The 13,763-nt window shown below is 36.6% G+C and overlaps 1 protein-coding gene across 1 annotated transcript in view; it reads left to right on the plus strand.

The window, feature by feature from the left end:
• Positions 1-13,763, plus strand: part of LOC109828901 (protein MICRORCHIDIA 6-like) — a 42,353-nt gene that overhangs the window by 24,981 nt on the left and 3,609 nt on the right. Inside the window, exons 10-15 of the mRNA XM_020395890.1 lie at positions 410-508; positions 973-1,074; positions 1,140-1,286; positions 3,054-3,146; positions 12,666-12,717; positions 12,867-12,978. Of these exons, the coding sequence (XP_020251479.1) occupies positions 410-508; positions 973-1,074; positions 1,140-1,286; positions 3,054-3,146; positions 12,666-12,717; positions 12,867-12,978 (605 nt within the window). The remainder of the gene's footprint in view (positions 1-409; positions 509-972; positions 1,075-1,139; positions 1,287-3,053; positions 3,147-12,665; positions 12,718-12,866; positions 12,979-13,763) is intronic.

The following is a 13,763-nucleotide window of genomic DNA, read 5'->3' on the forward strand; positions in this document are numbered from 1 at the left end:
GGTATCCTTAATAAAAAGGGTATTTTAGTTTGTTGACTTTTCAAAACTTCAAGGGGTTTTGTGAAACACCCCAAACTTTAGGGGAGGTTTCGTCCAAATCACACCAAAGTTCAGGGGATGGGGGAGGTTTGTGAAATTTATTTTTCTATTGGTAACTGTCACCTATGTTCTTGAGCAGTCAGAGCCAAAGAGCTGAAACACAACAGAAGACCAGTAGAGGGGCGTGTACAGAGAAAGGCATTCATGTCTCTATTTTTCCTTCTATTTGCATATTTATTCTCTTTTTATCTCATTGTCATAAATTAAAAGGTAAGAAGTTAGTGCTTTTTTTTCCTTTGCTTTTAAAATATCTTTTGGAATTCCTGTTAAACTTGCAGACACAATTTTCTTTGTTATGTTTTATGAACAGTTCGATGACATGGGCCATCATGGTACAAAAGTTATTGTGTTCAATCTGTGGTTCAATGATGGTGGGGATATGGAACTCGACTTTGACACTGATGCTGAGGTTAGTATTTTTTAAAGAAAGATGTCTCTCCAGTAGCATTATTAATGCTTATGAGATAATTATAAAATAAAAAAAAATCTGAGTGATGCTTACTGTTTTACTAGTAAGTACTGTAATTATTAAGTTTTCAATCAAAAGTCTGTTGTTATTACTGACTTTACATTAGATACTTGTTCTATGGACTTAAACTTTTTTATTATTTCTATTTTGATGCCCATGTACATCTCTTGCTAAATTTTTTGTTGATTAATCAAAATGTTAACTGATGGCCTTTTCATACTTTAATCATCTGTCCTGAAAAATCTATGAATTTTGTATCCTTGTGATTATGGTCTGTTAATATTCCTTTCCTGACCATACTGTTTATGAAGTTTGGAGTTTGAACTTCTAATCATTAATCTGTTTTCATTGTTACCCTCTCCATCCTATTTCGCACTGAGATGTGTTTTCTTTGTTGGTTGCAGGATATCATGATCAGTGGAGCACCCAAAGTAATGGAGTCAAAAAATACTATGAAGATGCTGAGACAAACTCATTCTGCAACTAGATTTCGTTATTCTCTTCGTGTATGTTGTTTTTTGAAGTTTTAATTTGACTCAATAGCATTTTGCTAATATCTGAAATTTCACAGGTCTATTCGTCCTTCCTATATCTGCATCTGCCGACAAATTTTAGAATAATTTTGCGTGGCCAAGTGGTTCAACCCCACCACATAATCAATGATCTCAATTTTATTGAATGTATCAAATATAAACCACAAGTTTATGGAATCGAAGAGGTTTGTAGAGAACTCGTTTTGATTATCAATAGTTTTGTTACTTGTCCTTCTTTAATAATTTATTTATCATCACATCTCTTGCTTTTTCTATCTATTATAGTCCAAGGGATCTTTTTTTTTTGAGATAAGTCCAAGGGATCTTTTGGTACCAGTAACTCTCTGTTTTGCATGTGGAATACTTTTTTCTTTATACTGGTATTACATGTCTCTCTTCCCAAATAACTTAGCAAACAGATACTAGGTTATCTTTCTTATTCATGCTTTCCACTTTTTCCCTGCAATTTTACATGTGAATGTTTTCAGCAGATGACCCCAATGCTAAAATAGTGAACCCCCCCCTCCCCCCCCAACCTCCAACCCCCAACCCCACATGTTTTTGAAGCCAGGTTGTCTTTCTCTCTTGATGAGAGATATTTATTCTATTTTCATCCTGTACTTAACTTTCTCTTGTTATTTTTGTTCGTCACTCTTGAGGTGTTATACTGTATAACATAGCTTCATACGAAGTACATATGCACTCTCAAAATTTCAATCCCTTTTCATGTTATACTGCATAACCTAGCTTCGTACGAAGTACATACGCACTCTCAAAATTTCAATCCCTTTTCATGATCGTATATCTAGTCAGTATCTCTATGGTATCAGATGATGTTGATGTTTTCATGATAGGGTACAATTTATAGATTTGGGATGTCTAGGAACATTAACTTCTCTTTCTCCCTTTTATTTTGAGTTTCTTTAGGTGTTGATAGGTTTCAATAAAACTCGTCCATAACTTAGCAAAACTATGTGAAGCTGCTCCAAAACCGAACCAAAAACTGAACCAAAACCGACTGATACAAACACGTAGCAGCAGAAACTTGGTAAAATTGAAATTAGTGTCCGATTTCAGACTGGTCATTACAAAACTGTATAACCTTCTTCCTTGGAAGAAATTTTTTTTTTTGGGGGGTGGGGGGGTTGAGGTAGGGAACCTAGTTTGCTGACAAATTTCAATGTTTAAACAAAGTTTTTTGAAAGTTTTGTGATGAATACTTGCAGTATCCAATTTATTGGCTTATAGGCATTTTTTCCCTCTTAAAAAGCATTGGAAATGTGCTAGAAAATCCAGCTTATTCCAGTCAAGTCTACGAATTCTTTGCTTTATGCGCTGTAGATATCTTTCTGAAGTGCTGATATTGTGACCTTATGCTGCATAATTTCTGGTGTCCAACTCCAAAACATGATCCTTTTGGTGGATTAATCACAATGGAAAGTATTAAATAACAAGTCCTTATTATTAGATGAAAGTATTAGAATTATTATTAGTATATGTCTGCTGTTTTCTTTATTTTGGCTTCTCTATAGAAAATTTTAAAGGGTATGGATTTGATGCTCCATAATTTCTGACACAGACCTCATGATACGATTTGAGGGTTACTATTTTATACTCATGCCCCAAGGTTGAGCTCCCTTGGCAGACTGAAACTTGAACTTACTCAATAGTATATTTTCAATCCACTTTAAATATGTGGATGTTGGGATTTGAACCCGCATTGCTCCAATAAAATGTAGGTCCCATCCACCACATCAAAACTCTAAAGTTTTGGTGAAGATTTAGGGTTATAATTTTATATTCTAACAGTTACCTCTCAATTGACAAGTACTTTCCATTAGATGTGATAAATATCATTGTTTGAGTGTGTTTGACCATTACTTGCTGTTTATTATTTCCTTTTAGATTTTCATGATAATCGTTTTCTTGTCTGTTTTCTACTTTTCCATCAGCCTAGCATCATCACGACCATTGGATTTTTGGAGGGTGCTCCATCTATTGGTATTCATGGATTCAATGTCTATCACAAAAATCGTCTTATACTGGTAAGACTAAAAGTTTGAGTATCTCATGGCTCATTTATATTGCCATGTCAATGATTCTGTTTTTCTTACCTCTTTCAATACTAAAAGTGCCTTGTTTTCGTTGGTTTATTTTTGAATCTATAGAAACTAATAAATGAATGTGCGGGTACTGTTGCTTAAGAAAGTTATGTTATTTTTAAGTTTGATGGATTTTGTTGCTGCTCTTTGATTTGTGGACTTCATACTTGAGCTGTTACTAGTAAGTTGGTTTCTTTATGAACTAATTGGAATTTCTTTGGCACGGGGCTTTTATCTTTTTTTTTTGTCTTAGCCGGAAGCTGAAGCTTGATTTTCTGTATATCAATACGAGGATATGGTTGGTAGGAAATGGAAAATTTTCATTGTTAACATGGATTAGTTAACTCTTGGAAGAGTAAACCAACTATGGATTCCTCAGGATGGGTAGTAGAGCATTCTATTTTTTAAGACTACATCCAGGGACAGATTTGGGCTTTAGCCTAGGGTGCAATTGCACCCCACGACATTTCATAATTGCCCCTCCCAAAAAAAAAAAGAATTGCACCCCAATGGACCAATGTTTGCTTATATAACCAATTGGTAGAAGCCTATTTGAGCCCATTTGCATTAAATAGCCCATTCCATGTTAAAAGTCAGCAACTTCACTCATCTACCGCCCACCTACCTAGCTACAACAATCACCTAACCCTAATAGTATTTACCTACCCCTAAACCAATTTTATAAATAACCCCTAAGTATTTGTTTGAGATCATCCCAGTAGCAAAGAAAGAAAGAGGGACGGAGAGAAAGAGAGAAAGAGAAACAGAGAGATAAAGATAGTAGTGTGTTGTAAAAGAGTGTAGTGGTTTATAGTAGAGAGAGTATTTGTATTTGAGAGAATATCGAGGTTGTACTACTAAAGAAATATTAATAAAAATATTTCTTAGTGTCCAGTGTCCACCACTCTCAATTCAATAAGTGGTATCAGAGCCTGACTTAGGATGCATGTATCTGCTTATCGTATGTTATGTGGCTACTTCCAAAGGTAGATTTTCTATATCAGAAAATAAGTTAGATTATTATTTACCCTTTGAAGGCACTATGCATTATTTACGAGTACGATACTATTAATAAGTACGATTACTATTCATGAGTAAGGTTCACAAGTATAGTTACTGTTCACGTGAAATAGTAGAAGTTGCAGCTCATGATAGAAGCAAGGCGGTCAGGGACCGGCTCTCTCCTACGGTGATCCTATCAGCATTCTTGAAGGCCGAAGTTCGTTCTTAGTTCGGGACTGTGAAGTTGGTTGGTCAGGAACTAGATTTGTGTGGAGATATTGAAGCAGTACCACATTACGATGGCGGATCTAGCAAGTACGACTACACTTAAAAAACTCAATGGTAATAACTATAACTACTGGGAGGCGTGTATAAAGTCCTATTTACAAGGACAAGACCTCTGGGAGGTCATCGGAGGTGCTAAAATTACAGTACCTTAGGAAGCTAGCGAAGCGCTAAGGAAGTGGAACATCAAAGCCGGCAATACTGAGTATGTGCTGAAGACGACAGTAGAAGATCTCGTAGACTATATGCGAGATGTTAAAACTCCGAAGGAGACATGAGATACGCTCGCGATACTCTTCTCGAAAAAGAACGATGCTCGACTTCAACTCCTGGAGAATTAACTGATGACCTTGCAATAGAAGGATCTGACAATCAGTCAGTGCTTCAAGCAAGTAAAATCACTATGTTCAGATATCACTCAGCTAGATCTAGATTATAAAGTGTCTGATGCAAGGATGAGGAGAATAATCATCCACGGTTTGAGACCGGAATATCACGGACTCGCTGCTACTACACACAGCTGGCCGACTCAACTAATATTATTAGAGTTAGAGAGTTTGCTCGCTACACAGAAAATCCTTTTCAAACAAATGGCCGGAGTTTCAATAAAAAGTAAAGATGAAGCATTCTTTAGCAGCAAGGAGAGAGGCAAACTAAGAGGCGCGAGGAAAGAGGAGCATTGAAAGGCTGGTTTAAGGAGGCAGCTAGGATGACCATATACCGACAAAACACAACAGCATGAGGAGCAAGATGATCGTCGAGCAAGGAGACCTGACAGTAGCTGTCACAACTGTGGGAAGAAAGGATATTTTGCCAGAGACTGACACTACAAGAGAAGATGCAATGCTGTAACTTCGCGCAGATGTCAAGATGATGAAGAAGAATAGGATGCCCAAGTATCTATAGCCATTATTAAAGATGCACCAGTCGACTAAGACGAGAGGTTGTTGGTATGACACTAACCTCAATTGTAGAAGAATCTGAATCCTCATTTGTGCTGGTTTCAGATCGGAAAGGAATCAACTATAATAAAGATTGGATCGTCGATTCTGATCGTTCTAACCACATGACGGGAGATGAGGAAGCTTGTCAACATGAAGTTGTATAAAGGTGGCTGAGAAGTTGTGATAGCGAATAATTCAAGATTACCTGTCACATACATCGGAAAGATTGTGTTTACGCCGCGTTACAACCCTGATCGTGTACAACTAGAAGATGTATACCATATATCGGGTATGAAAAAGAACTTTCTATCTGTTTTTCAATTAACTGCTTTTGGAAACTATGTAGTATTTGGGCCATAAGATGTAAAAGTCTATCAAAACTTAAAACCACCATGAGAAGTTGTCATGGAGGGACGAAAGGTAGAATCTGTCTATGTGATATCGGCGGAATCGACATACATAGATAAAGCCAGAAAAATGAGATAGCTGATCTGTGGCATGCTCGGCTTGGTCATGTGAGCTATCACAAGCTCAAAGATTATGATGAAAAGTCAATGTTGAAGGATCTTCCACACTGATTCGAGGAAGGACTATATGCGGAGGTTGTAAATATGGTAAGACGCATCAATTACCATACTAGTAGTCACAATTCAGAGCAAATGAACCTTTAGAGCTCATGCATTTAGATGTATTTGGTCGAGTGAAGTAAGAATTGATAAGTGGCGTGCGGTACATGATCATCTTTATCAATGATTACTCAGATATATCTGGATTTATTTCTTAAAGGAAAAGTCTGAAGCACTCTCCAAATTCAAGCGATTTCGAGAAGAAGTCAAAGGAGAACTCGGCAAGAAAATTTGTTGCTTACGCACAGACAACGGGGGAGAGTACACATTGAAAGAGTTTTACGACTATCTTAAGCAACACAAGATTCAGCGACAGCTGACGTGTTCAAATACTCCAAAGCAGAATGACATAGCCGAAAGAAAGAATCGTCATCTCGCAAAAGTTGCAGAAGCATGCTTCATGTCAAGAACGTGATAAGACGTTTTTAGGTTGAGTGTATGAAGACTGTGGCCTACGTGATCAATTGGCTACCACAATCAAAATTGGAGTTCATATCACCATTTCAGAAGTTATGAAATGTCAACGCAACTGTAAGTTATTTCAGAGTTTTTGGCTGCATATGTTATGTCTTCGTGTTTGATCATCTTCGCAACAAGTTCGACAAAGAGGCTGTAAGATGTATTTTTGTGGGGTATGACAGTGAAAGAAAAGGATATAGATGCTGTGATCTCACAATCGGACGATGCTATACATCAATGAATGTTGTATTTGACGAAGTCTCATCTTGGCGTGCTTCATAAGAAGTTGCGCTACCAGATTATAAAGATTTGGAGAATCGGCTACAAGAGAAATCAGGGGAGCGAAGTCAAGAAGACTTGCGTCAATCAGAGAAGATAGAATCAAGCTCTTCAACATCCTCAAAGGAGAATAATCCATGGAAGACTGATATTTATCAGACAACACCAGAAGAAGTGCGCCCAAACCAGATAGAGGATATCAAAGAAGAACCAGTTGAACTCTAAAGATCAACGATACCCAGAAAGCTGAATCCTAAGTATGCCAATGCTGTCATTATGGAAGATGTGAATGAGCCATCTAGTTTCGAGGAAGCATACAAAATTATTGAATGGAGATAAGCAATGGAAGAAGAAATTCAAGCTCTATAGCAGAACCAAACTTGGGAGTTGGTGCCAAAACCCAAAGATGTCAAATCTATCTCCTGCAAATGGGTTTACAAGGTCAAGACTCGACCGGATAGGTCGATTGAGAGATACAAAGCACGCTTGGTGGCTCGAGGATTCTGTCAACAGTATGGATTGGATTATGATGAGACATTCAGTCCAGTTGTCAAGGTAATAACAGTTCGAGTTCTTCTAGCTCTAGCAGCTAGCAAGAGTTGGAAGCTTTGGCAGATGGAAGTGAAGAACGCATTTCTACACAGTGAGATGGATCGAAAGATTTACATGGAGCAACCAATCAGATTTGAGAGCAAGAAGAAGAAAAGATATGTTTGCAAACTAAAAAAAGCTCTCTATGGACTGAAGCAAGCTCCGAGAGCTTAGTATGGTAAGATTGGTGAGTTTTTAGTTTAAAGTGGATACTCTCTTGTTCCTGCAGAGTCTAATTTATTTCTCAAACAGACTGGCAATAGGCTAGCAATCGTGTTGGTCTATGTGGATGACTTATTCCTAACTGGGGACAATGAAGTGGAAATCCAAAGAATGTGGATAAATCTCTCAGTCAGGTTTCAAATGAAGGAGCTTGGGGTGCTCAAGTATTTCCTCGGATTGGGGGTTGACCGAAGGATGGACTATTCATTTGATAAGAAAAATATGTGAAGGATATGCTGCTCGAGCATGAGATGTTCAACTGCAAGTCAGTCTCAACATCGATGGAGACAAATCTTAGACTGTGTGCACATGAAAGAAAAGATTTGGAAGATCCAACTATGTATCAACAACTAGTTGGAAGCTTGATCTATCTAACGAAGATAAGACCAGATATTTCATTTGCTGTTGGTGTGATGAGCTAATACATGCCAAAGCCAAAGAAGTCTCATTTAGAAGCAATCCGAAGGATCCTAAGGTACGACAAGAGTACAATTCATTATGGTCTCATATAAAGAAGGAGAATAATATGAGGTCTATGGCTATTGTGATGCTGACTATGCTGGAGATCATGACACTCGAAGGTCTATTACTGGATACATGTTTAGTCTCGGTTTAGCGGCTATATCTTGGTGTAGCAAAAGACCGTCAATAGTGTCATTATCAACTACAGAGACGGAGTGCAGATCAGCAGCGATGACAGCTCAGAAAAGCATGTGGCCTTTTTAGTTAATGAGAGATTTACATCAGTCCACAGACTGCTCAGTAGCTTTATATTGCGATAATCAGTCTGCAATACGATTGATAGATAATCCAGTTTTTCATGCTAGGACGAAGCACATCGAAGTGCATCATCACTTTCTTCGAGAGAAAGTTCTTCAGGAGGAGATCGTAATGAAGCCAATCGGGATCAACAAACAGATAGCTGACATATTCACCAAAGCACTAAGTACTTTAAAGTTTACAGTATTTCGAAGTCAGTGTGGACTCATGGATAGAGAAGTCGCTACTGAGGGGAAGTGTTAAAAGTCAACAGCTTCACTCATATACCCCCTACTAGCTACAGTAATCATCTAACCCTAATAGTATTCACCTATCCCTAAATTAATGTTATAACTAATCACCCAAGTATCTGTTTAAGATCATTCCAGTAGTGGAGAGGGGAGGGGGAAGAGAGAGAGAGTAGTGTGTTGTAAAAGAGTGTAGTAGTTTGTAGTAGAGAGAATATTTATATTTAAGAGAATATTGAGATTATACTACTAAATAAATATTAACAAAAATATTTCTTAGTGTCCACCACTCCTCTCAACTCAACATTCCAGTTGAGTTTAGCACATAATTATGTAACCAATAATTATACTTCTATTTTAGATAAATAAATGCTGGTTATTTGCTGCCTTAAAAACTTTTTCTGGATCTGCCACTGATTACATCACTTAGTTTGGCTCGTTTAGGTTAAAATTCCAGTATAATTTTCCAGAAGAGCTATTTCAGATGACCTTTAGATTCATGCAAACAATATTCTGTTCCTTCAGAAGATTCCTAACTACATTGTTAGTCAAAGTAAGTCTTTGTTTTATGGGTGTGGGAAATGTGTTTGATCAAGCCATGTAGATCACAACAAGGGATAAAATAACAAATTAATTATATGCTAGTTGTTAAAAACAAAAAAGAAGGTTTACGTGCCAATTTTACGGTGCGCTTAAAGAGTTACACATATAGATCTTATAGGTAAATATAATCTAGGAAATCAGTCTATGTAAATCTTGCATCTTGATACCTTTTGAAATTTGCCTGATGCATACCTTGACGCTCTTAAGTTTCCTCTCCTTGCGAATTCTTCACTGTATATGTTTTAGAAGTGGAAATGGATAATAACTGACAGCAAAGTTGAGAGGGATTATCATTTTAGCATTCTATGGTTACCTGAATATTAAGGTGTGGCTAATATAAGTAACTTGTCTGCACACATGGACCTGCTATAGAACCCTACTAATTGAGCATTATTTAGCCTCTTGTTATGATTGTAGTTCGGTATTTTGCATGAAAGATGTCTATATTTAGCGCTCAACCAAAGTAAGAATCTGCATCTATATAGTCTTAGTTGTAGATCCATGGATCACATTAACTTCAGCGGCAACTAGACTCAGGCATTCTAAGTTAGTGGCCACTAAGATGAAGCTGTGGGATTTTTTTTCTTCCATTTTGTTATGGGAGCCTTGACATTTTCCATGTGAGAAATTCCTATTAATTTTTTGAGGGCAGACCTCTGAACCCCGGCAACGAGGTTCTTTTTTGTGAACCAAAAATAAAAAAAATAAAATAAAATAAAAAATCCATTATATCTGGCTATGAAATAGCACCATCACCATCATTGCTTTTCTGGTTGAAGCCAGAGTCACTGGTCAAACTTCAACTAGATGGCCTCATTTACTTCTCTCTGCCATCAGCTCTACTTTCGAACTAGTCACAGACACTTAACCTTTAGTTGAGCCGGATCCACATGCGGACGCTTAACTTTTTGGCTTCACACCGTGAAGCAATGGCTTCATGCCTTAGAAAAATCACACTGGATTTTCTTCAACTCTATTCTTTTATTCATATTTTATCATCTAAATACAAAGAAAACCTACAATCTTTTATATAGTCTCAGATCCTATCTCTGCTGAAAGTTATAATACAAATAAACTTCTAATCCTACTACAATTTGAATTCCAACTAATCTTATCTTGCTTGAATTTAAATGCACATGAACTCTATTTTAAAATTTAAAGCTGATCAATAATATTTTAACTTATCTTGTTCTAACTAGTCTTCCCATTGATGCATAACTCAACCAAATATTGATTTGGTCTTCAAATTGTCCTACATCTGTTCTCCCTTTATTAGAGAAAATTTGACCTCAAGTCTTAAAGAAGGATGAGATGATAAACTCTTCAACTTTTATGAACTTTGATTGCACAGTCTCCAAGGTCGTCAACAATATTTGCAAAACTTGATAGCAGGTTGGTGGAGGAGTGTCTGGCGTGACAAACTCAATCTTCACATTGTCTTGAACAACTGGAAGTGACTTGGCCTGTATGATGGTCTGATTATGCAGTGGTACTTCAGGCATGGACTTGGGCTCGGGTTCAAGCTCTAATTCTGGCTCGGACTCTGGATTGATTTCTTGATCCGATTCTAGTTTTTGTTTGATCTTGGACTCTTATCAGAATTTAAATGCCAGTTTTTAAAACTTTTTTCTTGATATCCTTATCTAATAAAAGTATAATACGGTCAGTACATTGGATTGCTCCAGTAGCTGAGGTCACAAAGTCAGGCTCTGGCTCGCGTTGCAATTCTGACTTTAGGACGGGCTTTGGTTTTGACTCAGGCTCAGACCGTAACAATAACAATGACACTAACCTTTAGCTTCTGCTCTCAACTTACACTTAACATATTAGTACATCTCACAGTCTGACATATCATAAAAATTAAACAAATCTTAATTCTTGCATCCATATTTCAAAGTTAGGAGTTTTCCTCATATCCATCCAATCCATAAAAATAAGAAACATTACAAAACTTCATAGGGTTAAGTTCATATTGTTGTGAAAGAGGAAGCAGATTTTTGCCCATGATAATTGTAGACCAATGAACTTGCTTTAAAACCAATTGATGCGGAAGAAAAAACTTCAGATGAAAGAGTACCGGGAACAATAGCCATGAACAATACCTCTTTTTCTTTTTTGCATTTTTTATGAATTAAAAAGCTAACAAAAAAGAGATAAAAGAAACGGAAAAAGATAGATGGTTAGACCGGATTCACTCACAGACATCTAACCTTTAGTTAAGCTGGATTCACACACTAGTGCTTCACAGTTTGGCTTCACACCGAGAAACAATGGTTTCATGCCTTAGAAAAATCACGCAAGATTTTCTTCAACTCTATTCTTTTATTCATATTGAATCATCTAAATAAAAAAGCCTACAATCCTTTATGTAGGGTTTAAAAACCTATCTCTACTAAATTCAAAATACAAATAAACTTCTAATCCTGCTACAACTTGAATTCGAACTTTTCCTATCTTGCTAGAATTTAATGCAAAGCTCTACTTTCAATATTTAAACCTAATCAAACAATATTCTAACAACTTATCTCATCCTAACTAGTCTTTTCCGATTGTGGCTCTTCAACCGAATCTTGATTTGCTCTTCAAATTGTCTGACATCATAGACTCTCTAGGATCTCCTCCTATTTCCTATCCGAATTTCATGCCTAACAAAAATCTAAACAACATTCCTGGAGGTAATACTGCTAGATCTGTTGTACAAACCTTAGACATTTAATGTATCCTCCTCACCCTTACACCCTACAGAGAAAAGAACCTATTAACACTTCCGAGATACTGCAGCATGTCCCGGCCATGAGCCTTCACAAGTTGCTTCATATGTCTTCTTACTATTATAACAACGTCTACAATGTCTTAACCAATGTAAAACATTATGGCCTGGTGGTCCTTCAAGAAGGCCTTCAAGAGCAGTATGAAATATCTAAAGCCATGCTAATTCATTTCAAGGGTAACAGCTCCACTGGCACACAGATCTGCATGCTATAATTCAACTTATGAAACCAGATTGGCATTCATCCTTCGTCAAAGCGTTTCACAGCAGTGAAGTCACATATGCATTGATATTTTAATTGTTCTGGTTAATCATAAAAGTGTTTGAACTTACATTGCTTCTGAATTGTTTTCTCTTTTATATATCATTCTTTATTCTTTACCGCTTCACCTATCATCAAACTAATCAGGTTTTTATGTTGAACAAGTTGTACCTCAAAGCATCCTTAGTGGACCTCTTCATAGAAGATTAGTTACATTTTATATTTGTCGTCTGCTGGGGACTATATCAGATCTGATATAGACAATGGCTAATTAATTGCATTCAGAAAGTTTCTTTGATGTGATAAATACTCAAAATAGACATGTCCATTCATTTCAATTTTTCTAAGCTCAGTCTATTTTCAGATTTTGAATATATTTATTTTCATGTATTACTTAACTTTCTTGCTCCAGCCCTTTTGGCCTGTAATCAGCACGACAAATGGTAAATGCAGAGGTGTTGCTGGTAAAGCTCCTTAAAACGCCTCCATTCTACATGACAATATGGTTATTTTATTTTGTTCTCAGGGCACTGTATTTCATAGAATATATACATCGCATGACTCTCTTGTAACTCTCATTTCCCTTTTTTTTTAAATATTCTTATCCTTTCAGGAGTGCTTGAGGTGAACTTTATGAAGCCTACACACAACAAACAAGATTTTGAGAGGTCAAATCTTTATGACAGGCTTGAAACCCGCTTGAAAGATATGGCAGTAGAATACTGGTAAGCTCTCTATTTTCTATATATTTATCAAATACTTTTCAAGGTAGCTGTCCCCATTCTTTTATTTTTTATGTTAACATGAATAATTGCCTTGGCCTTTGAGTAGATTCATGTTAATCTGGCTAATGGTTTCCTTAAGAATTTGTTGGGATAATGGTATTGGACTTATTGCTGGAAAATATATATTCGTCAAGTAGTGAAGGTTTTCTAGGTACAAGTGCTAAGAAAACAGTGACAAAAATGATGGCAAGTTTAAAAGTGGGTAGAAGGAGAAAAATGTCTCTCGTTGTTTTTGTTTTAGTTAGTACTTGTTCAAGATGGTTATCTTGAAGTGAACGGTTATGGGACTGAGATCGCATGAGGTATAAACATCTGGTTTTTATCAGTGATCTACTAGTGCACATCGCTGAAACTTGATGGAGTGCATAATTTAATTATAAACTGTGACTAATCAATGTAAACTTTGTGATAGCATTCAACTTCACTATAACAGGCTTCTTCTCTCTATTCCTGATGCTTATATTATTAGTTATCTTCATCATGTAAATTAGCCTCGGGAAGAACGACCCAACTTTTTTCCCCTCTTCTTTTATTTTCTTTAATAATCTACAGTGATGCCTAATTGCGGCAACGTTTCAGCTATTGAGAGTCATTTACTACTTTCTTTTGATTGATCTTTTTAGCTATGACTAAGTTACCGTTATCAGTCAGTCGACAGAAACAAGCTGTAAGATAAGGCTTGTTCACACTGTATTTATTTAGTCCCAGGCAGACAATAATAAGCC

Source organism: Asparagus officinalis, chromosome 1 (assembly GCF_001876935.1).
Source record: "Asparagus officinalis chromosome 1, Aspof.V1, whole genome shotgun sequence".
Lineage (NCBI taxonomy): Eukaryota > Viridiplantae > Streptophyta > Magnoliopsida > Asparagales > Asparagaceae > Asparagus > Asparagus officinalis.